At 39.0% G+C, this 25,854-nt stretch overlaps 1 protein-coding gene across 5 annotated transcripts in view; it reads left to right on the top strand.

Moving 5' to 3' along the window:
• Nucleotides 1-25,854, top strand: part of pik3cb (phosphatidylinositol-4,5-bisphosphate 3-kinase, catalytic subunit beta) — a 190,337-nt gene that overhangs the window by 135,761 nt on the left and 28,722 nt on the right. For all 5 annotated transcript variants that reach the window (XM_043702028.1, XM_043702027.1, XM_043702026.1 and 2 more), the window contains 5 exons: nucleotides 3,028-3,149; nucleotides 4,439-4,582; nucleotides 7,981-8,080; nucleotides 19,272-19,450; nucleotides 20,073-20,182. In XM_043702028.1, the coding sequence (XP_043557963.1) occupies nucleotides 3,028-3,149; nucleotides 4,439-4,582; nucleotides 7,981-8,080; nucleotides 19,272-19,450; nucleotides 20,073-20,182 (655 nt within the window). The remainder of the gene's footprint in view (nucleotides 1-3,027; nucleotides 3,150-4,438; nucleotides 4,583-7,980; nucleotides 8,081-19,271; nucleotides 19,451-20,072; nucleotides 20,183-25,854) is intronic.

The raw sequence follows: 25,854 nt of genomic DNA on the forward strand, positions 1-25,854 counted from the left end.
ATCCACTCAACCTCTCCCCATTAGACAGTCCATCCATACCTGGTTTGAGTTTTGTGAACCTCTCTGGACTGCTTCCAATGCCAGTATATCTTTTTCTAAGATTAGGAGCCCAAAATTATTCACAGTATTCCAGCTGTGGTCTGACTAGTGTTTTGTACAATCATAGCAAAACTCCACTACTTTTGTATTTCATTCTCATTTGAAATAATGGCCAGCATTCAATTTGTCTTCCCCATGACCCGCTCAACTTAGATGCTAGCCATTTGTGATTCATGAATGAGGACTCCTAAATTCCGCTTCTCAGCTTTCTGCAGTCTTTCTCCATTTACAAAATAATCAGCTGCTTTATTCCCTCTGCCACAATATATAACCTCACCTGCCCAGTCAGTCTCTATATAGCTAGGAACAGTTGGGCCTGTCTTTGATTTGTTCATTGCCTCTCCTGAACTCTAGGCCATTGCAGTCAAGTATAGTGTTGCTATGCTGACTGACAATGAGCATAGAGTAACCCTGGAACCAAACTAGGAACTTACTATTCTGTGGTTTAGTTCACATGGTAAACTTGCAACCTGGACTATATGCTCTGTTGTAAATAGTTTAAGTCATGAACTTCAGTGAAAATTTGAATAGATTTAGGTTCTTTTTATTTGCTTCTTTTGGAACATTTTGAAAATGTGATTTTTAAAAATACACTTCTAAGGTGTTAGAACTGGAATGGTTGTAACACTTTATTCCCCATAAATAAGCAATTCAAAAAATGAAACTCCCAATTTTATTCTGTCCTTTTTGGGAGCACCATGCTACAATGACCTTCCTTCTGACATTATCATCTTGTGCATAGAAAGATAGAAAAGCACCAAAGGAGCATGCAAAAAATGCAAACCCTCTGATGATTCTTCAAATTAAAAATTCTTATTTGTTATTCCTAATAATAATTAAATTTGATGGTACCACAGTGTCCCAGTGCCAAAACAATTCTTACCTCATGTTGCTTCCTCTGGAGTCCATCAATAGTAAGTTTTATTTAAACATCTGTTACGAAAGTCTAGTCTATGCTTTATAAATAGCTGATGAGTGATTATGGACAAGCATTCTGATCTTAGGATTCAGCTGCCATTTGTAACCTTTCTTTTTGCTTTTTCTTTAAGATTTGTTCTCCAAGGTTAGCTTTCGATCTGATTATGTTCCTACATCACCACTTTCACCCCCACTCCGGCCCTGCCACAGTGTCCCTGTTCATTTTACTTATATTCACAAAGGCAACTGTACTGAAAAGTTTAAAAATACAATAATCAATTAAATTTGGATGGCAGTGACCTACCTCCTGACTCTGAGATATTGAGTATTGCAATAATATTGGTGGCTTCAGAAAAAGAGTTCGTACATGTCCAGGGCTGAGAAGGAAGGGGCCCATACTGAGACCAAAAACAGGGATAAAGTAGTTGCAACACTTAACATGATCCCCATGGAAGTTAGCTTTTTATGTTGTTAGTATACTGCTTTTCCGCTTGTATAATTACAGTACCTTCATTTGGAAAAATTGTAATATTTCCCAAAGATGAATTTCTGGGGTATAGCTCAGAGTCAGGCTGGCTGACCTATTTGTACAAGAGGTTTGTATAGCAATGATGATTATCTGTTTTAACCCTGGAACAATATCTGTTTGTTTAATTCATTCACTTAACTCATTTACGTCAATCTGCGTGAGAGACGGTCTCAGCTGCAACTTGTAAAAACGAAGCTTGTCGTCTAATTAAAAAGGTACGATAACAGATCAGTTGGCCTCCTTCTGTCATTAATAGAGAGTAAGAGATTAAATCACATAGTCTCGACTAGCAGACTCCTGTTCAATTTAAATGTATTTGGAAAAAATTAGTGTACATATTGCATACAGCGTGTAAGGATCTGCACATTGGACTGTGAAGTGGTTACATTTTGTACAGGACTGATTTAGATCAGTTATCTATGTACTACGCATATGCACACTTAATTTTACTGACAGTGAAACACATTTTGTCTTAGTGTTGTAACTTGGTTATGACAGAGAAGCAAAATTTGATTTTAATCTTTACAGTGATATAGTAGACCACCCCTGTACAGAGCAGCACTTGGGAACCATCCAAAAAGTGATTTGCAAAAGGGGAAGAGACTGTTTCTCAATAGGTTCTCTGTGTAGAAGTCTCAAAATGTGTTGTCAAAGCCTGGTGCAGATTTGAACCTAGAGCGAGTTTTGAGAATTGGTCTGTTGAAGAAACTTACATTTATATGACACCTTTCTGAACTCAGGACATCCAGAAATGATGTGCAACCAATTATGGACTGCTGAAGTGTTGTCACTGTTGTAATGTGAGAAATATGGCTTTCAAATTGCTCATAGTCAGCAGAGGAGAAGGTGATGCTTGTTTTCGAGAGTTCACTGCTGAGACAGATATCAAGCCTCTTTCTTGCATACATACAGAGTCTAACTCACATACGAGGCCACTTCTGTATATTGGTTTGCCCTGAGGCAGCTAGCACCACCTGAATTCAAGAAACAGACCTATATGCAACCCAACAGACAGTTCTTGGAAAGGACCACTGCCTAAAACAAAGCCTCCCAATTGCACACTCAAACCATGCAGCCAGTCACTGCAGTTCCAATCATGACCTTGAGCTTCCTTTTCAATTGGTAAGTCTTTTACTTTTGCATGGTGATCATTTAAATCAGCCACATGTGTTGTCCATTTTTTTTTTTAAACTTGAAAGAAAAGTTAGCCAATGCTGGAATTCACGCTAAGTCCACGATAAGCAACAAGAAAGTGAAAGATGGTCAGACTTTGGGATTAGTTTTCTTAAGTCCCTGCTGAAATGCTGGACTTTCCTTATTTTTGTCTGTTGTCTAACCTAATTAATATTACTGCGTGTATGGTATTCCCTGTTTTGTTTACAGGATTATCTGCTGAAATTTGGTACGTTGGGTTTAGAAGTTGGGGAGTAGTGCTGTTATAATAATAGTTTTATGACCTGATTTTTGATCTTTTGGTGCAGCTCCAAGCGTTACTCCAAATATGGACCAAAATAGCACCAAGGGAGGCATTAGAACTGCTGGACTTCAACTATCCAGACCAATATGTGCGGGAATATGCTGTGGGATGTTTGAAAGAAATGAGGTCTGTCTGATGCAATGCTGTACTGTTATGGTTATGATAATATTGCTATCGGAAGATTAAAAAATCACTTGTGATTCATACGGAGAGCACCAGTCATAGTTTGCTCAATTATCTTTTGAGTTTAAAATTTACTTTGAATTTGTTTTCAACTTGACAGTTCTTCTGTTTTAAGCAAGGCTGTATGTAGAAAGGGCTTATGGTCAAAGTATTGTTTTTTTGGTTAGGAGAATCTAAATGTTCTTTTGAGAGGGAAACCTGCTGCCCCTAACCAGTCTGGTCTGTAAATGACGTAGTCCCATGGTGGGTGGTTGACTCTTAATTACTGTCTGAAGTGACCTAATACTTCACTCAGTTTCAGCTTTGAATCAAAAACTGGAAGGCCCAAAAGCTCAAGCTGCCTATCAATTTGTAGAGGAGAGATGAAAAGACCTTCTTAATGGCATCAATACAAAATAGGTTAACTGAAAGAGTTGCATCTGCTTGTTCCTGCACTTACTAGGTGTTGTTCATAAGTAATAATCAAAAGAATTGAGCCTTGATATCAATCACACTTGCCTTGCATTGGCTTAGTGCTGTGCTCATATTAGTGCATCAATCTGAGTTTGGCAACTATAACTGGGGAGTACATCCAACAAAGCCTGTTCTTATTCTTCTTGCCAGGAACAAGCTCTGAGGATTCCGCATTTTGTACCTGCCCCACAGCTCTGCTTGCCAAGCAGTTACCTTTTAACCGCAAGGAAAGATGCACATGACTGTGTCCACTTTCTTTTATTTATGGAGTGCTCAGGCAATCTGTTCAACTGTTCGAACATATTTTACATCCAACTTCAGATCAGAGTGAAGTTAGGTTGTACTCATGCTAAGGCATAATGGTGTAAACCAATCTCCTAACAGGATTGGTTTATTGTGCTTTGGATTCAGATTAGGAGCTCATTCCTAAATTATATGTTTACCTCTGCATAGACTTTACACCCAAAGATAGAACTGTGTGAAGTAGATGCAGTTTGATAATATAACCAGACAATATAAACCACAGCTCTTTATAAACTTGATTCATTGTAACTTGTGTTGATTTTAATATGAATTTTAAACATTGGCCTTGCACTAAATATACATTATATCATATTTTTGAACTGGCAATTAACTTTTAAATGTGGCGTAAATATATTGCATTGAAGCAACTGCAATACTTTAAAGAATTAAAACCAGGAAGCTTTTGGACCAAGTGAAAAGTAGGAATGCTTGAACAAATATTTTAATTTACACTGCCATTGTGTTTTCTCTGCCAGTGATGAAGAGCTTTCTCAGTATCTCCTACAGCTGGTGCAAGTACTGAAATATGAGCCATACTTTGACTGTGCCCTTTCCAGATTTCTTTTGGAGCGAGCGCAAGCCAACAGAAGGATAGGTCACTTCTTGTTTTGGCATCTCAGGCAAGTTGGATCGAAAGAGTTGTGTGTATTATTGACAAATGTAATAGACACATTTGCTCAATGTTGGCAAGTCATCACTGTCCTTGTTTTATCTTTAAAATATGCACGTGGCATGTAATTTGTTGAAACCCAAGAGTCATTACTCAGAACCTACATTTTTATTGTGCCTTTTTTGGCTTTACAAGCACAAGTACTTAAATTGCAAATTACACAATACATGTTGAGTGTAGGGATTGCAGAAAAATGCTTATGCTAAATCATTGTCCTAACGGTGAACACAGCTTTATTTAACACTGTGTGTGATGATAGCTCAATTGTCACTTGAGTAGACAGCACAGCAAACAATTACTAAATATCAGACTCTGGCATCAGGTCATGTGATAACCTCTGATCCCTGACCATCCAGCCAGTGGGTAATTCATGTGACTTGCCCATCTTTTCACTTCGTTCCCATTTTTTTCAGTTTGGTTTTGGTACACCAGGACACTGGAAAGAGCTGCTGTTAATTTTGATGGCATATTGGTCAATAAATTATAGATTTAAAAATGCAAACAGATCACTTTGGATAAACAGTTTAAGATCAGTGTAAGCTGACAGGAACAGAGCATGAAGTTTTATGTCAAGTGTATAATCCCATACTTGAGAGGTTTGTGGTCCAGTGATAGTATCCCTTCCTCTGGGCCAGAAAGGCCAACTTCAAGTCCGAGGCATTTTATAGCATGCCCAAACAAGTTGATGAAAAATAATTAGTCCCACAATGTTTCATCGTGATATCCTTATGTACTATATGAAGGCATAGAGCTTGGATGTCACTGCTGTATAGAGTACAGTATTATTGAAAACAAGCAACCTCAAACTGTTCTTTTTTAACTACAGCATTACTTCAGGAAGAGAGTTAAGAAGGAGCCTCATCCCACATAAATGACTAATTTTACATTGATTGCTTGAGAATTCCCTTCCAATGTTAATAGGGTACTCATCTGGGCTCAATGTGTGGCCTCTCGAGGCACAGTGGCAATGTTCCTGCCTCTGGAATAGAGACCTGGGTTCAAGTTCCATCTGCTTTGGAGCTGTGTCATAGCATCTCTGACCAGGTTGACTAGGAGCTATTTTCTGTGCTCAGAGGATGGGCACTTGTGGTGCAGTGGTAATGTCCCTGCCTTTGAGCTAGGATACCAGGCTTCAAGTCCCACCTGCTTCAGAAATACATCATAACATCAGAATAGATTGATTAGAAAGTATCACTGGGCTCACAGGCTGAAAGAGTGGTTCAGTGTGGTTGCGTGCACAGTAGACAATTTGTATCTCATTTAAATATAAGGCTGCTCTTGAATAAAGACAAGACTAATATTCTATTGTTCATTGCCTGGCTATGACCTAGAAGTTTCTTGCAAATTATGATTACATTGTGTAGTTGAAGGCAAATTTACTGCATGTTTCAGTATGGAAGCTTATTGTGTGATATTATGGTTTAAAATCATAAAACACGGCACAGAGAATTGAGGGCAGAGGGAGAGGCAGTGAATGGAGATATACCTGATCAAAGGATAACTCCTATACTTGCAGTTAATAACTGGCTAACCACATGGGTCATGAGAACATCAAGATTCGTGTTCAGAGCTTTAAAAAATTGCATATTTTTTTTGGAATGTAGTGTTTCTGTAGACATTTTAATGTGCTCATATGTTATACTGACTGACAAAAGCATTTCATGACATGGTACCTAAATATAGAAAGATTTCCATTGGGCCCAAGTATAGTATAATTGTGAAATTGTTACTTCTGAATAGATTTCAAATGTCATTATATAGCCAGTGCATTGAGAAAATCTACATCCTGGTCTGTAGGAGAGAGGAGAGTTCACTAATTTAAAAGAACAACCTCACAGGCGGGTTTTGTGGAGTTGAGTGCACAGTAGTTGAAAGAATGATTCATTAGCAACATGAAACTGAAGGGCTGACTCCACTCCTGGTTCAGAAATATTCATTCAGCAGATGATTGGCCATATGGTTCAGCAGTTTTGACAATAACATTTCTGCCTGGAATCAGCATTGTAAATATTGGTTGACCAGAAGGTGTGATTCATTAGGAGCATAAGACTAAAGAGCAAATTTCTGTAGACAGGGGGGAGAGAGTGATTGCATGGGAATGTGTTTCCCCTCAGCCTACCTGCTTCTCATCCCTATTGATGCCTGTTGCCTCATTGTGATATTTATATCTGGAAAAAAATATATATTTGACAAATGTTCTGCATTGAGGATGCTACGCACTCACAGGGGATGGGATGTGGTCTGAGCATGTGACCCTGAAGTGAATGTTAATTAGTTGCAGATTCATACATATGGAAACAGACCCATCAGTCCAACTTGTCAAGAATGAGCTCCCTGATTGGGGCTGTCAACCCGGTCCAATCAGGCAGCCCTGACTGACAGCTAAGAACAGGAGTGTCAGGCATGACTTTGTGTCAAGGACTCTCCACTTGTAAACAAAGGGTGACTTAGTTGAATTGAATTGAACTTATTGTCATGTGTGCCGGGGCACAGTGAAAAGCTTTGTCTTGCGAACAATACAGGCAGATCACATAGTTAAGTAGCATAGATAAGTAAATAGTAGGTAAACAGCAGCAAAACAAAAAAAAATACAGGTACACGTGAATGCTAAGAGTCCATTCAGTATTCTAACAACAGTAGGGTAGAAACTGTTTTGAAACCGGCTGGTGCATGTATTCGGGCTTCTGTACCTTCTCCTCGATGGTAGAGGTCGTAGAAAAGCATTGCCAGGTTGGGATGGATTGTTAAGAATGCTGATGGCCTTTCCTTGACAGCAGGCCTGGTAGATGATTCCATAGATGGGAGGTTGGACTTTGTGATTGTGTGGGCCGAGTTCACCACTCTCTGTAACCGTCTCCGATCTTAGTGATGGGATACCGGCCTCTGGAGTTATTCACATAGATAGACAGGGTAGTAAAGATGGCGTTTGGGATGTTTGCCTTCATTGGTCGGTACGTTGAGTATCTGAGTTGGAATGTCATGTTGTGGCTGTATAGAAAGAACATTGGTAAGGCCACATTTTTAGAATAGTACATTTAGTTCTGGTCTTCCTGCTTTAGGAAAGATGTTGTTAAACTTGAAAGGGTTCAGAAAAGATTTACAAGGATGATGCTGGGATTGGAGGGTTTGAGCAATAGGGAGAGGCTGAATAGGCTGGAGCTGTTTACTCTGGAGTGTTGGTAGCTGAGGGGCAAGATTGGGTGATAAGCCAAAATCTTTTCCCCTAGGGTAGGGAAGTCCAAATCTATAGGACATAGGCTGAAAGTGAGAGGAGACCTGAGGGGCAAATTTTTCACGCAGAGCGTGTATGGAATGGGGTTATAATATGCATCTACTTATTGTTTCCAGGTCTGAAATGCATCTACCTGCTACTTCGTTGCAATTTGGATTGATTTTGGAGTCATACTGTCGAGGAAGTATCACTCATATTAAAGATCTTTCCAAACAGGTAATTACTGGCATAGTTTTATAATTAGTTCCAGTTCAGAATGTTTATTCGATAAATAATTGGCCATGTTGTTTAGCAGTTTTGACAATGAAAATTTGTGTCTGAAATCAGGGATTATAAATGTTGGTGTGCCAGAGGAATGATTCAATTGGAGGAGAAAACCAAAGGTTAAGTCATGTAGACCGGAAGGGAGAGAAATTGAATGAATGGGAATGTGTACTCCTCACCCTGCCTCCTCTTCACTCACACTGAAGTGTTTCATTTGTTTTCATTTCCATGAAGGTGTCACAAGCCACAAGAATAAGTAATCTCCTATCATGTTCTAAAATTTCTTCAATTATTTTACACACCCCATAACTCTGCCATTGTTCTGCCATCCAAACCCTGCACACCAAGTTGTGCTCTTCTTGTTCACCTACATTGATTTCAGTTTTCTTAAAGCCTTCCATTTAGAAGTACCTTCCACATTTAAATCTTTCCTTGATTTTGTTCCTCCTTACTACTTTTCCCCCGTGCTCTTAATCCCTCTGACTCTTGTCTCTTCAATGTCTTCTCCCTCTCCTTTTGCCATGTTTTTGAAGGCCCTCACTTCAGTTGTTAAGTGTAATGGCCTGGAGTGCTCTCCCAAAAACTTTTGTCCTTCCTATCTTCCCCCATCTTCAAAATTCTCCTTGATATGGTGAGGACCAAGTGAAATGGATTTGGCTCATCTCTTTAACACTCTCGATCAGTTGTATAAAAAAAAAACCTTTTCTTTAGCACAAAGCTCTCACACTTCGACTGAAATGTGATTAACTAGATCAAAATGAAGGAGTAAAATTATAAGGTTGTCTTGAGTGAAAGGATGAAGAACTTTATTACTTACTAATTAGAAGAGGAAAACAAAAACACAGCATCAGATACGCACAAAAACACAGGTAATAAGCTTAAAAAAGGCTACCTAATTCAGACAAAAAACTGAAAGCATTTGCAGTTTAAAGTCCTTGGATTCCTTGAGTTATCAGGATGAGTCTCAACTGTTTAAGCTGTTGCTTTGGTCACTGCAGAATGAACATGTTTGTAGATGTCCATAAGTACTCATCGAATAGTTGTATCACTGAGTTGTTTTTTCATTGATTGAGGGGAAAGAAAATGAGAGAGCCTGTTCTGTCTTACAAATCTATTTATTTTTACTCTGTCTCTGCTCTGCTTTCCTCCTTTTGATGTGTGAAAACTTGCTTCACCCCAATAACAAATATATCAAAAGAAGACTCAAAGGAAGAATAATACAAACTCAGAAATGTCGACCAGGCACTCGCTCATTTAGCGATCTGTAGATGCCATGTCAAGTAGCTCATTTATCAGACTCTTCTTCCTCTTGTTATAATTAGGCTGTATTATTTGTGGGCTGGATTTACATTGTTCAGGAAAGCGATATTTTTTTTTTCTCTCTCTCTCTCTCTCTTCCACTGCTCAATCTATCTTTCAAACATTTCAATGACCTTTAATTGAAGGTTTTTTTTTTGCTGTGCTAAATACCACCCAGCCACAGAGCTGTATTATGAAATTATATTGAAATTGAAGAAGGAAAGCACATTATTAATAGCAAACAGTAACCTGAGTGCAATGGTTTGTATATAAAACGCATTGGTACATTTTATCCATTTCAACAAATGTTTTAACTTGACAGAACTCATTGTGCTGAAGTTTTATTCTTCTGGGCTGGCAGCAAATCAGGAAAATGAGAATTGATGGACTTTTCCATGGTTTTTTTTTTAAACTCAGTCTAGTATTATGTGATTCTCCTTCAATAATTCCCAAACTATCAAGAGTGCAGACTACTGACCAGCACTCTGTTAAAGGTTTCAATCTAAAGATACCTCAGCACAAGTTAGACGTCTTCCTTGCCCATTGAGGGGTGATAATGGAGCAAGTGAAGTGATGGCTACTTTATCTGGGAAGGCTGCCCCCATGTCTGTGGAAACATTCTGGAGATTATGCTGTAGGCTTTGAAGGCCAGAAGAGAAATCTTTGCAGCAGATGGGAGGAAGAACCTCTTCTTTGAACAAAGCAGACTTGGCTCCAAAGGCTAACAGCAAGGTAACACAGGACAAGGTGAGCTTAGTTCAAGCTAGCATAAATGAACTCTTAAAGCAATGAAAACACTCTGTTGGAGCAAGTCCCAAAAGCAAAATCTTAAAAACTAAGCAAGGAAGAAGCTGTGCTATTCTTGTATTTTAGGAGCTTTCCACTATTACAATTACACTGTCAGTCAGTCCCCCACATATTCTCACCTTGTTGTTCCTGATGAGTTTGAGAGTTCAGGAAACCTATGTATTGGCAATTAAATCCACACTGCAGTGTTAAATCAGCTTTCGATTGCCTTGTTACATATTTAATTGACATATGCCATTGAATGAAAATGGAGAAACTCTTAAATTACTGTTTAATAATTGGCTAACCATATCAGTAATGAGATCAGTAAGGAACATGTTCAGAGTTTCCAAAAACCTGGTTTTGGATTTAGTTGCTTAGAACAATATTGCCAATGAAACCAGGGATCAGTCAATTTTGGATATCATAACATGCAATGAGGTAGGTTTAGTAAATGGACTCATTTTGAGATCTCCTAGGGAACAATGACCATAACAGTGATAAAATTTAGCATCCAGTTTGTGAGGGAGAAAATTGGATGCTAAACATAAATAAGGGTAATTACACAAGGGTGAGTGCTGAATTGATTGGAGTGGATTGGAAAAGGAATTTAGCAGAAAAGACCGTTGTGCAACAGTGACAGATATTTAAGAATATGGTTCATGACTCACAGCAAAGTTACATCATGTGAGCGAGAAGAAAACTAGGAAGGGGATAAACTGACCATGTTTATCTAAGAAAGTTGCGGTTGATATCAAATTGAAAGGAAAAACCTATTTATAGTGGCAAAAAATTAGTGGTAAAACAGAGGATTGGGAAAGTTTTAAAAGCCAACTAAAAATTTCCAAAAAAAAGAAAAAATAAATTGAGGTCAAACAAATAAGTGGTACAAAATGAATAGCAAGAGCATGTTTAAATACGTGAAGGGAGACAAAAGACAACAAATGCCCCTTAGAATGAGGCTGGGAAATAAAACGAGGAAATCAGGAAATGGCAGAGGAGTTGAGTAAGTATTTTGCATTAGGCTTCACAATAGAGGACATTACTCAGTATTTTTAGAATATTGTTAATCAAGGGGCAAGTATGGGTAGAAAATAAATAATAACTATCACTGGGGAGAAAAAGAAAGCTGAGAAATTAATGGGGCTAAAGGCTGATAAGTCCTCTGGACTAGATCGTTGCATTTTAGGATTGTAAAGGGATTAGCTGCAGAGATAGTGGATGCTTTGGTAGTAATCTCCCAAGAATCTTTAGATTTGGGAAAAGTCCCAGAGGATTGGTAAACTTTCAAAGTGACACCCACATTCAAAAATGGAGACAAGGGCGGGGGTAGGGGGGAGGGAACCCTGTGCTTCCATTTCTTGATCACACTTAAAGGTCTATTCAAAATCCATTTCTCAACCAAGCTTATGGCCAATTTCCCAAGGGGCAAAAATTCTTAGTGGGGTGGTATATAGATCATCAAACTGTCATGGTGTTGTTGGATATGGCATTAACAGGAAATCAAAGTTTGACAAGTTAAAAGAACATTTGTAATTATGGTTGACTGTGTAAAGATTGGGCAAATCAAATTAGTCACCCTACCATAGAGGAGGACTTCTTAGAGTGTAAACAGAATAATTTTCCAGTCCGATATGTTGAGGAGCCAACTAGAGAACAGACTATCTTAGGCTGGGTATTATGCAATGAGAAAGGAATAATTGGTACTGTAGTTGTGAGAGACCCCTTGGGGATGTGTGATCAAATGTTGGAATTCTTCATCAAGGTGAAGACTGAGGTAATTGATTCTGAGACTAGGATGTTGAATATTAACTAGCAAAGGGCTTTTGCCCAAAGTAATGATTTTCCTCCTCCTCGGATGCTGCCTGACCTGCTGTGCTTTTCCAGCACCACTCTAATCTTGACTCTAATCTCCAGCATCTGCAGTATCACTTTTTGCCAAGGTAAAAAGATACTCATGAGAGTAATATGTAGGCTCCCTAAAAGTAACAATAACAATAGAATAAATGAGATGATAAGGGCATGGGAAAAAGACAGTATAGTAATCATAGGTGACTATAATTTTTGTAGATTAGGAAAATCAAATTGATAGAGGTAGTCATGATGAAGAATTTATAGTATATTCAGGACACTTTCCTAGAACAATGTATTCTGAATGCAACTAGGATTAGGCTATCTTGGATCTGGCAGTATGTAATGAGACATGTTTAATAAATGATGTCAAAGTAAGAGTACCCTTGGGGAACAGTAATCATAACATCGTAGAATTTAGCATTCAATTTGAGAGTGATGAACCTGAGTTGGAGACAACTGTGTGAAACTTAAATAAGGAATGAGGGCAGAGTTGGTTGGAGTGGACAGGGGAAATTAGTTTAAAAGCAAAGCTGGTTGATGATCAATGGCAGATACTTGAGAAAGTAGCTCATGGCTTGCAGCAACAATACATCCCGGTGAGTGGGAAGAATTTCATGAAGGGGATAAACCAACAATTGTTAACCAAGGAAATGTTAAGGATCATTTAATTTGAATGAAACAGGATATAGTGGGACAGATTAGTGGTAAACCAGAGGATTGGCCATGCTTTAAAACACAACAAATGACCAAAAAAATAGTGGGAGAAAATAAACTTTGAGAGCAAATATTTGCATAATATAAAAACAGACATAACAGCTCCTTTAAGTATGTAAAAAGGAAGAGAGAGGCCACAGTGAGCATAGGTTGCCTTAGAGAATGAGGCTGGGGAATTAATGCAAACTAGGAAATGTTTGAATACATACTTTGCATCAATTCTCATAGTAGAAGGCATGAATAGCATTGCAAAAGTACTAAAATAATAAAAGGATGGGGGAGAAGCAGGGGCGAAATATGAAAATTAATACTAGAGAAACAGTACTAATGGGGCTAAAGCTCAAACAGTTCCCTGGACTTGTTCCATTGCAGGATATTAAAGAAAGTAGCTACAGAGGTAGTGGACACATTGGTAAGAATCTTCCAAGAATTGGTAGATGCTGAACAAGTCCTAGAGGATTGAAAAACTGCAAATGTAGCATTATTTATAAAACAAATGCAGATAACCGTTAGCTGAAGATCTGTTACTGGGGAAATGTTTATTACAAAAGGTATGAAAGCAGCACATTTAATAATACATAGTATGTTATATTTGAGTCAGCGTGACTTCATGAATTATGTCTGACAAATTTATTAGAATTCTTTTGAGGAGGTTCCAAGGTGTATAGTTGAAGGGGTAGCAGTCGATGTAACGTATTTGAATTTCCAAAAGGTGTTTCATAAGATACTGCGCACAGGGCTACTTAAGAGACCATTTGGGTAGAATAAAAGCATGAATAGAAAGCTGAATAACTAATAGAAGACAGGAAATTAGGGTAAGAGGCACATTTTCACGATGGCAACCTGTGTCTAGGGGAGTGTCACAATTATTTACAAAATATACGAATGACTTGGATGAAGAAAGTGAATGTAGTATTGCCAAGTTTGTGAAGTGGGAAAGCAAGTGATGAAGATGACACAGTGTTACAAGAGGGATTATAGACCGATTAAGTGAGTGAGCAAAAAAATTGGCAGATGGAATATAATATGTGAAAAAATTAGATTAGATTCCCTACTGTGTGGAAACAAGCCCTTCGGCCCAACAAGTCCACACTGACCCTCTGAAGAGTAACCCACTGAGACCCATTTCCCTCTGACTAAATGCACCTAACACCTATGGGCAATTTAGAATGGCCAATTCACCTAACCTGCGCATCTTTGGATTGTGGGAGGAAACCGGAGCACCCAGAGGAAACCCACGCAGACACTGGGAGAATGTGCAAACTCCACACACAGTCGAACCTGGGTCCTTCGCATTGTGAGGCAGCAGTGCTAACCACTGAGCCACTGTGCCGCCCCAAATGATTGATGGGAAGAAACAAAGAATTGAATGGAGAAAGGCTGCAGAAAGCTTCTACACAAATTTGGGGTCATCATATATGAATAATAAAAAGTTAGCATTTAAGTTTAGCAGGTAGTGGGGAAGGTAAATGGAATTTTGATCTTTTTTTAATGATGGAGTACAAAAATAGGGAAGTCTTACTAAAACTATGCAAGGCACAGTCAGGCTACACACAAAATACTGTGAACACTTTTGATCACCTTATGTAAGGAAAGATGTATTGGTATTGGAGACAGTCCACAGAAGATTCACCAGGTTGATCCCAGGCATGAAGGATTTTCTTGTGCGGAAGTGCTGAGTACCTGTAGTTGCCTGTACTTCATTGGAGCATAAAGAATGAGAGCAACATTATTGAAAGATATCAGATGCTTAAGGGCCCTAACAGGTTATGTGCAGAGGTGTTATTGAGTCAGAGAGATATATACCACAGAAACAGACTCTTCAGTCCAACTCATCCATGCCAATTTGATATCCTAAATTAATCTAATCCCATTTGCTAGCACTTGGCCCACATGCCTCTAAGCCTTTTCTATTCACAGACCCATCTAGATGCCTTTGAAACGTTGTAATTGTACCAGCCTCCACCACTTCCCCAGCAGTTCATTCCATACACTCACCACCCTCTGCATGAAAAAGTTGCCCCGTAGGTCCCTTTTAAATCTTCTCCCTCACTCTAAACCTATGCCCTCTAGTTCAGGACTCCCCACCCAGGGAAAAGACCTGTCTATTTACCCTATCCATGTCCCTCATGATTTTATAAACCTCTATAAGGTCATCCCTCAGCCTCCAACGCTCCAGGGAAAACAGCCCCAGCCTATTCAGCCTCTCCCAATAGCTCAAACCCTCCAACCCTGGCAACATCCTTTTAAATCTTTTCTGAACCCTTTTCAAGTTTCACAACATCCTTCCGATAGAAAGGAGACCAGAATTGTATGCAGCGTTCCAAAACTAGCCTAACCAATTCCTGTACAGCTGCAGCATGACCTGTCAACTCCTATACTCAATGCTCTGACCAATAAAGGAAATCATACCAAACACCACCTTAACAATCACATCTTCCTGCGATTCCACTTTCAAAGAACTATGAACCTATACTCCAAGGTCTGTTTGTTCAGCAACACTCCCCAGGACCTTACCATTAGGGCGGCACGGTGGCTCAGTGGCACTGCTGCCTCACAGCACTAAGGTCCCAGATTCAATTCCAGCTTCTGGGAACTGTCTATGTGGAGTTTGCACATTCTCCCTGTGACTGCATGGGTTTCCTCCGGGTGCTCCGTTTCCTCCCACAGTCCAAAGATGTGCAGGTCAGGTGAATTGGCCATGCAAAATTGCCCATAGTGTTAAGTGCATTAGTTAGTGGGTTACTCTTTGGAGGGTCGGTGTGGAATGGTTGGGCCGAAGGGCCTGTTTTCACACTAAGGAATCTAAGTGTATAAACCCTGCCCTGATTTGCCTTTCCAAAGTGCAGCACCTTACATTTTATTTAAATTAAATTCCACCTACCATATGTTTTCCCCACATTCTGTATCTTTCATGTCTGTTGCCACAATTGTCTCTGCTTTTGGGTGGGTCAAAGACCAGAGGGAATAACCTGAGTAAGGGTGGGGGTGGGGCGGGGGAATCGGAATTTAAAACAACTGGGAGAGGAATTTCTTCTGTTAGAATCTGAGGAATTATTTTCCACATAGGGCTGTCGAGGCTGAGTTGTTAAATGTATTCCGGGCTGAGATGGACGGATTTTTAACAAGGTAAGAAAATCAAGCATTATGGGGAGACGGCAGGAAATTGCAGTTCAACACATGGAACAAAGTAATCTGGCAGCCATGTATGATAGTGTACTCTCTGTGAAGCAGTCACTGACAGAACTCTCGAGCAGTTGATTCTGAGGGTGTTCTATTCAAATAAATACATGCAAATCTTGCTCTCTGTAATACGAAGTCAACACAACTGACAGTTTTATATTGTGCTGTAAAATGCTTCAGGAATATTCAGTGTTCTGTCTTTTGCCAGTACAATATTTAGCTGAGAAGTCTTTGGGTTCAGGGGTCAGGCAGTTTTATGAATCTCCTGCTGAGTCCAGACTCCGCCAAATGTTGTCACGTAGCTTAGAAATGAAAATACGAAAAGGTACTTTTTTTTTGTTAAGTAAACACAGTGAATTGTGTACTGTTTCTCTTTGGCAAATGTCCATTATAGTCAATGGGGTTGTTTATAAAAGTGTCATTGTGGGGCACACAGATTTAATTGAGACCAACTGTAAATCGGTTGTGCACGCTTGGTTTAAAAAATAACCTCTCTCTTTCAGTTTTCTCTCCTTACCCTCTATTTTCTAAAACCACAGTTTGAGGCTTTCCCTGGTAACTCATATGAATGATCAATCTTATTGCATGTGTACTCATGCACCTTCAGCCAAGGTCCTGGATAGCAATCAGAAACAAGAACCCAGGCACCTCCTGTCTAGTTCCCATCTATCCCATGGAATCCAGCTGAAGACTTATCCACCTCCAAAACCAGTAACTTTAAAATCATAGATTCTGCCAGGACCAGGCCCTGGGTGAGGTTCCGCAATTCAGCACAATTTTGGGTGGGATCCCCAAGCTGTTAGTGAGGAAGGATGAATTGACTTTTTTTTTGTTTACTCAACCCCCTCAGTTGCTTGCAACAAGATTAATTTGGAAAAGGTTCCCTTACCTTCTAGATACTGTTCTCCCAGACACAAATTAACTTTTTGTTTTAAGAAGGAGCCCATTCACCAGGCTTTCTTGAATTAACAAATGAACATGTTTGCTAGTTATTACATGTGAGAAGAAATGCTAATGATACATAAATATGTACAGATTTGAAATGTGTTTCATCCAAAAGAGATGAAAACTTTATGAAATATAGATCAGTTTATACCCATGACAAATAGGCTGAATGCTTCAGCCATTGCAATGTAGGCTGTTAGCAGTTGAACAGTTGTTTTTCAAGATTGGATTTTTAGAATAATGGGAGTTCCTTTGTCCCAGTTCTTCTTTTTGTTAAAACTGGTGCATTAGGCCCGGTGATGCAGGGTAACTTGCGGGATAATTCTTCACCTGTGACCTTCACAGCATGTTAAATGCTTGAATGTATATACATGAGCATTCAGTCCCACTAATCCACTCCAGTAGAGTTGAAAGTGGCTTTTTAACCCCCGTCTTTGTGTATTCCTCTGAGAAAAGCAAAGTATATGTTTGCAGTTTGGAACATAATCCATAGGAAATGACTTGCTGTTGAACAGAAGGTCATCAATCCACCGTCCACTTGTCATGAGACCACAGTTTCCCAATAATATACAAGTGTGACTTTCCATTGGCTTCCCGTAGGATTTTGAGTAGCTGAAATTAAATCTTCAATTTTTCTGTAGCAATCCTCCTTTTGAAAACAACATATTTTGGCTTTAAAACTAAACAAAAATGTCCATGTATACTTTGGGATTCTGACACGTTATTGAAATAATTGACAGGAGGAAATTGTGATTCCCAACAACTGCTAAGCATTAAATTGTCTCCATTCTGGAGACCACCAGATCTTTAGTTTGTGTTTTGTCACAGGCAAAGCGTAGCATCATCTTAGAAGGATCAGTTTTTTGCCACAGATCATTAACCAAAATAAATTTGTCTTGCAACAGTCTAATCCAAAGCCATGTGCCCTGTTATTTAGTGAAAAATTCAAAGTTTAGTATAATCAGGACTTCAAGTTCACTTTAATAGCTTTAACAAAATGAGATTTCCGATTCCTGGTCACTTTTGTAGTCTAGGGGTATCAAGTGAGATCTGAATCCAACTTGTTTGTGATGCACCCAAAGGTAAATATCCTGCTGCCCAGATTCTCTGCAAACCCACAGCATGCACTGCTTTCACAGGGGTGGAGTGAGGACTCGGGTAGATGATTAGAGCGGGAGGAAGAAAAATTGAAAAAGCAAATAATGACATCCATAATCTTTAGTGTATGAAAATCCAGATTAATAGGAATCTCTATTTTAAGTTCATTTTACACTAACACTGGTGATGTCTATGGGAAGGGAGCTAATGAAAATGAATGTTAATCTGTTACAAGATTTTAAAAGTGAATTTAAATCTGCTGGATGGTTGTGCAGCACCTTATTATAATTATGGACTTTGTTTTAAAAATATACCATTCATGGGTGCATTTCACATGTGCATAAAATTGATGATTAAAATTATTTTCCTCCACATTTTTCAAGGCTTATGTTTCCAGATATAGTTGTGGTCAGCTGCATTGTATGATACCATCTGGCCCAATGAAGTAGGAAGATAGTATTTATAATGATTGCCAGGACATGTGGCTCACATTGTGCTAAACTACAAAACCTCTTATCTGCCATTAATGCAGAGAAGCAATTTTTGGCTGGGGAGGGGTGGGGGTAGAAGAGAAATGAATCACAGCATGATAACCACCACGAGCTGATCTGTGCACTTGAGCTAATTATATTTTAATGAGCTTCAGCAGTCAGGTTATTCTATCATTGCTCTTGTCTTGCCCTTCCTCCCACCAGCTGCTGAGGTGGCCTCATCCTCTACAAAACAAATTGACTCAATTAATTTTTGAGACCACCGCGTTAAGAGGTTTAATATTATCCAGGTTGAAAAGTTGAATGTGAATGCTGACAACTTGGCCATGAAAGTCTTTTTGATCTGAATTTAAAAAAACAATGATTTTTGAATTTTCTTTAAAATGTAATATTTTAGAAATTAAGACTGATGAACGGAAAGGACATCCTAATCATGATCAGGAACAAGTAGTGTTTGACCACCAAGTATGTCCTTACACTCAAAAGCACTTGGGTCTGTGTTTTTATTTTAACTTTGAGCATCTAGAATTGCAGTCAGTGACAAAAGCAAAGTGTGTTGAGAAGCTGTGTCTAATAAATGTTCACTGAGTTAAGTCATTGGTAATAAGTGTTAAGAATGCACGGTAAAGAATAAACTAGTGATACTGCTAAAAAAGTACATTTCAGATAAATATGTATCAATACGTTCATTGCAAGTATCATACAGGACAGATGATTTGAGTGTTTCCAAGAATCTTGCGGAGAGAAGCAAAACATTACTTTTATGATTCCAGATGGAAGCTCTGAGTAAGATGAAAGCTATCAATAGTCTCGTGAAAATCAGTTCGCTGAAGGTGGCAAAGAATAAATTGAAGGATGTGATTCATACCTGCTTAAAACAGCCTGTGTACCAGGAAGCATTGTCCAACATTCAGTCACCACTGAACCCGAGTGTTATCCTTTCAGAACTGAAGTAAGTCTGTTCATACTCTATATATAAAATTTAAAAGGAACTGTGTTACTTGAAGTTGTTCCAAATGCATATTGACCTCACTACAATGTCATGAGCTTGTAAACTTGATGCTGACTGAAGGAGGTCCATTAACTCCCACAGATAAACTGGCCAAGAATGCAAAATATACATTTCCTTGTGTGGTAGATGATTCTATTTTACAGCTGTTTTATTGCTGTTTGGGCTTTTTCATTATTTAAGGAATTACCTGCCTGGGTCTAAACCATATAAATCAAAAGTTTGCAAATCCTTAAACTCTATTGCTTTCCCTGAACATAACTGGATGAGCATTTGGAGATTTTAATTTCCCCAGCATAATATTGGAATATTTAGGTGTACTGCAGTAAAGATGGGCCTAAAACAGTTGGCTGGGATAGATTAGAGGTTATTTTCATAAATACCAGACATATAGGGGTAAAATACATCTGTTTGGGCCAAATCTATACAAGCATTTGGAAGTGAGGTTTATTCTTCACTATCCACCGAAAAAAAAATCCCTAAAATTAACTTTTGGCTTTAGATGATTTGAAATTATAGCATTATACTTTTGGTACTGATTTGTTTTTTTTCTTGATTTTCATAGTATAGACAAATGCAGGTATATGGACTCCAAAATGAAGCCTCTCTGGATATTGTACAACAATAAAATGTTGGGAGGAGAGCCAGTGGGAATTATCTTTAAAAATGGTGATGGTAAGTTGTCTGATTTCTATATCTAAGTGTAATTCTGCAAAGTGTCAACCTTTCAGCATGTTGGTGCATGTGTTTATATGTAATAATAATCAGTTATTTGACAAATTGTCCTTTCACCTGGAGGATAGTGCCTTGTAACACCTTGTGGAGAATATTCAGCATCTTAATGAAGTGAATGTAAAATGTTAGTGCCTGTACTACTACCTGGACCCAGCATCCCATCATCTTCAGGTTCAAGTTTAAGCTGCAATATTTTCCCTAACTGCTTAATATTCAAGGATGGCCAAAGGCAGCCCACCTCATATTGGGGTGAGGGGCTTTGAGTTGGGGAACTGTGTGAAGGAGGAATTCCTTCATTTCTAGGGGTGGCTAGAGCAAGAAATAAGTAGTAGCTTGGTGGAGTTGTGAGTAGTAGCAGTCTGGTGGGGTCCACTAATGACCAGCAGTGGATTGTAGTTTTTCTGAGGGACATTTGTGTATTTCCTGGCCTGCCTTTTAAAGATTTCTCCATAAGTTTGTAAATGGCATTTTTTTAACATGACCATCAGGAGTCCCTTTTAAAGATCACTGGTTAGGTTGCTGTCAGTTCTGATGTTCCATTGCTGGGTGTCCATCTTTTTCAGCAGGGGCAGCTCAGTGGTTAGCACTGCTGCCTCACAGCAGCATGGACCAGGGTTCTATTCCAGCCTCTGGCGACTCTGTGTGGAGTTTCTCCCCATGTCTGTGTGGGTTTCCTCCGGGTGCTCCGGTTTCCTCCCTCCTGAAGATTTGATGGGTTCTCAAGTTATTGCAGACGACTTACCAAAAAAATGACATTTTTGAATAACATTTATTTGGACTGGGAATGCAGGAGAGAAGGTCCAGCAATCCAGTTATAGATTGGATCTTTCCAGAAATTGGGCTTGATCCAGTACAGTAGTTGTAGGGTTGACAGTACTTGAGGCCTTGTCTAGATTACATACAATTTTACTAATTTGGTATAGATATGATTTATGACTGAGTGTGTGCATCTGTGTGTTGAGTTTCTTTCTCATTTTTCATTCTCTGTGCTCCTTGATGATACATTCACAAACTGCTCGTGTTTGTTTGCTTCTGTTAAAAGAACCTTAGACTGCTAAGTCTGTCAAAAATTAGGTATATTTACTTGTGTGAGTAGTATAAATTGTGTATACTGTCTGTAACCTGTTGCTTTATATCATCTCAGGAACTGATCAGTTTGTTACCGTACTTCTGAAAAAAGTTTACAGCTTTATGACTTCTGTTACACAGCTAATTGTTTGCATTGTTGAACGGGAATGGAAGACGCATACTTAGGCGGTACAGCTGGATGCAATAGAAACCATTTGGCTTTGTTTTAAAATTGAAAGATTAACATTTCTTCAAAAGCAGACTTTTTGAAAGAAGGAAACAAAACCCTTTGGACTGATTTTGTTAATGAAATGCAGCAGTGACCTCTCCTGGCAAGAAACAGAATTTTCAATACACTTGCCCAACACTTGTTCCAATATGAAGAGTGAGTTGGCCTTTGTGTCGTCCATTCAACAAAATAAAGTCCATCCTATCCACGCAGGAGGAGACTGCTGGCAGAGCAGAGTGGCAGATGTCACAAAATAACGGAGAAACCAATGAAACTTTGATTGCAACTATATGATGAATCCATTATTGAACCCTCCCCCTCCCACCCACCCAACCCGAACCACCAATAGTTTAGAAGGCAATGCAATTTATCAAGTGTGAACTGTTCTTTGTTAGTCCCACTCCCTTGGCCTTTCACCATATCCTTGCATTTCTTTCCTCTTTCATATATACTGTTCATCTCTATGACTCTATGATTCTGTTTCCACGATACCAGTATATCCCCATTCCGAATCACTTCACATATTTTTTCATAAAGTTTCTCACTACATCAGGTTCTTAGGGCAATCATCATATCTCTATGCTCTCTGATTATTAACCCTGCAGCCAGTGGAAATGATCTCTCTTAACGTATTCTTTCTAAAGTCTTCATGATTTTAAATTCCTTTCAAAATAAATCTCCTTTAACTTTTTCTCTGCTTGCAAAACAACTCCAGTTTTTTCACTTTATCCAAGTAATATCTTATCCCTGGAACAATTCTAGTTAGTCTCTAAGTACCCTGTCCAAAGCCTTCAATTATTTCCTACAGTGTGATGCCTAGAATTGGACACAATTCTCCAGTCAACACACATTTGTGCTTTATATAGGTTTAGCATAATTCCTGGATTTTGTACTCTCTGCCTCTATTTATAACGCTCAAGATGCTGTATACTTTATTAACTGCTTTGTTTATGCACCCTACCACATTCAAAGAATTATGTACAACCACTTCTACATTCTTACTGCCTCTTTCAAAGTAGTACAATTTAAGTTATAGAACATAGATAAAAAACAGCGCAGTACAGGCCCTTTGGTCCTCGATGTTGCACCGATCCAAGCCCACCTAACCTACACTAGCCCACTATCCTCCATATGCTTATCCAATGCCCATTTAAATGCCCATAAAGAGGGAGAGTCCACCACTGCTACTGGCAGGGCATTCCATGAACTCGCTGAGTAAAGAATCTACCCCTAACATCTGTCCTATACCTACCACCCCTTAATTTAAAGCTATGCCCCCTCGTAATAGCTGACTCCATACGTGGAAAAAGATTCTCACTGTCGACCCTATCTAAACCCCTAATCATCTTGCACACCTCTATCAAGTCACCCCTAAACCTTCTTTACACCATTGAAAACAACCCCAAGTGCCTCAGCCTTTCCTCATACAATCTTCCTACCATACCAGGCAACATCCTGGTAAACCCCCTCTGCACCCGTTCCAGTGCCTCCACATCCTTCCTATAATATGACGACCAAAACTGCACACAATACTCCAGATCCAATCACTTCACACTTACCTACATTGAACTCCATTTGTCACCTTTCTGCTCAACTCTGCAGCTTATCTATATCCCGCTGTAAACTGATACATCCTTCCTCACTGTCAACAACTCCACCGACTTTCGTATCATCTGCAACTTGCTCACCCAACCTTCTAGCCCCTCCTCCAGGTCATTTATAAAAATGACAAACAGCAATGGTCCCAAAACAGATCCTTGCGGAACATCGCTAGTTTCTGCACTCCAAGATGAACCTTTACCATCAACTACTACCCTCTGTCTTCTTCCAGCCAGCCAATTCCTAATCCAAACCTCCAACTCGCCCTCAATGCCATACCTCTGTAATTTTTGCAGTAGCCTACCATGGGGAACCTTATCAAACGCCTTACTAAAATTCATATACAAAGTTGTCTCGTGTCTCCTCATCAAAATCAACTTGAATAGTTTTATTTGATGGAAGAAATCTGTATTTTGTCAAAGGTCTTGCATTCAATATATTGCAGCATATTACCAAATGACTAACTGAACAATTATACATGAAGTATAATTATAATGGCCTATACTCCTTGCCACAGCCTTTTAACACTAAAGGTTTTCATGATAAGTTAGATCGATCAAAGAGAGATGAGTGAATTGAACAGCACGCACTGAGTGAAATCATATTAATTTAGGCTGGATTTGATGTTTTGTTTTTGACCAAAGTTACAGAATAACCATTAGGTTAAGATTTGTTGTATTTGAGGCCAATTGTGTCAGACTGGGTATTGTCCAAAATCACTTTCTGAATCCTGCCTATTCACCATTTTAAAACTAAATATTGTACATACATTTCATATGCTATTAATTTATTGATCATATTCCTGGTTTCCTGTTGGGATTGCTGGCAATAGCTACAGCCCTTCTATCATACAAATCTGTTATGACATGATGATACTTGCTTCTCAGTAGCATATTGTCATAATTAAAATCCATTTGTGCATGTGTTGGGATACCTGCATAAAGGTTATTTTCAAAATCTGAAAAGACACCAGACCCATTGTTAAATACTCGAGCGACACAATGAAAAGGCGGCACTAGCAAAAAGAGACCACTTAAATACTTTCTACTATTTAAAGGACTCTCTCATGATTTTTTGCTGGATGTGACCACAGTTCCAATTTGTTCTTTTGACAGGTGAGCATTTATGAATCTAAAGTTCCAATATATAGGCCACTCTAAGTAAGAGTTTCTTTAACAAAGTTTCCACTGGAAGAACATTGCACTTTTAAAGACAGAGAAAGAAATCAGTGTATTTTTTTCTCTTGCCAAGTTCAGGATAGGTTAATTCCTAATGAAATGCACCAATTTTATTGTATTTAATAGATATAATGTGCCTCACCTCTTTCAGAAGTCACAAGAATATGCAAAGAGAATACAGTTAAGTTTTTTTAAACATTATTTAGATTAGTTACAGACAAAAGACAAGTGACAAATCAAACTTAGCACAAGTCAAATAAGTGTTATAGAATAGGATTAACACAAGGAGACAGTGTTTTGAGTGATAATTGCTCATTCTCTTCCATATGTTAGTAATAAAGCAAAGTGAATGCTGGAATAAAGAACCAGACCTGGAGAACACAATGGGGCAGAGATTCTGCTCAGGCTTCACAATGCGCTGGTTGGACCACACTTGGAGTACATTTCTGACTACTGTGCCACATGAAAGATATGCATATGTTGGAAAGGCTACAAAGAAAAGCAATAAGACTGATCCCAGTTGTAAAGGGCATGAACTATGAGAAAATACTTGAGAAATTTGAGCTTTACAGTCTAGAGGAAAAGTGGTTAAGGGAGGAGGGGAACTCGTCCAGATTACTTCAAAGTGTGCCAGTGAAGTAGGAGCGGAAGACATAAATAAAAACTTGTGAAATATGATTTTAAACTTATCGGGAAGTACTTTGCTCAGACACAGTACAACTTTGTAATCTGCTCCAAGTACATGAGCTTGTACCTCATGCTATTTGCAAAATATCCTTTCTCTGTGCCTTGTTCTCCTTCCACTTTCATCTGTCTCATCTTCCATCTGTGTCATCTCACATTCACTCCTCCTAACCTGGTTTAACCTTCCCATTTCTCCCAGTCTTCATATCTCTTCAGAGCCGAAAAATGTGTTGCTGGAAAAGCGCAGCAGGCCAGGCCCTTTGATGCTGCCTAGCCTGCTGCGCTTTTCCAGCAACACATTTTTCGGCTCTGGTCTCCAGCATCTGCGGTCCTCACTTTCTCCTAGTTCATATCTCTGCAGTACTGATGAGTCACATTTGACTTGTGATATTAACTGTTTCTCTCTCCATAGGAGCTGTCAGAGCTGCTGAACATTTTCAGCATTTTGTTTTGGTTTAGGCTTTACTCTGCCTTGCCTCTCCAATTCCTCACTCTCGACTTGACGGTTGCTTTCTACCCTTTCCTCCCTTACTGTACTACAATACTGACCCTTTTGTTCCTCATGTCTTTACACTCCATTCCTCTTCCATACATCCCCATATTTCTGATGCCCAGTCCATTCCCCCATTCATTCTCCATGTCCAATCACCCAGTATCCTCAAGGCACAGAACTCATGAACCTTTTAAACACCTGACAAGCCTTTAAAATACTCATGTTCATCCAGATGTTCAAAATGAGGCCATTTGTCAACTGTATCAATGGAAGTAGGTTGAATAGATGGCTAGGTGTCTGTTTTGCCAGGTGGTCTTATTATGAATGTTAAGCAGACTTCTAAGGTTGACTGACAGACTTG

Source organism: Chiloscyllium plagiosum, chromosome 13, assembly GCF_004010195.1.
Source record: "Chiloscyllium plagiosum isolate BGI_BamShark_2017 chromosome 13, ASM401019v2, whole genome shotgun sequence".
Lineage (NCBI taxonomy): Eukaryota > Metazoa > Chordata > Chondrichthyes > Orectolobiformes > Hemiscylliidae > Chiloscyllium > Chiloscyllium plagiosum.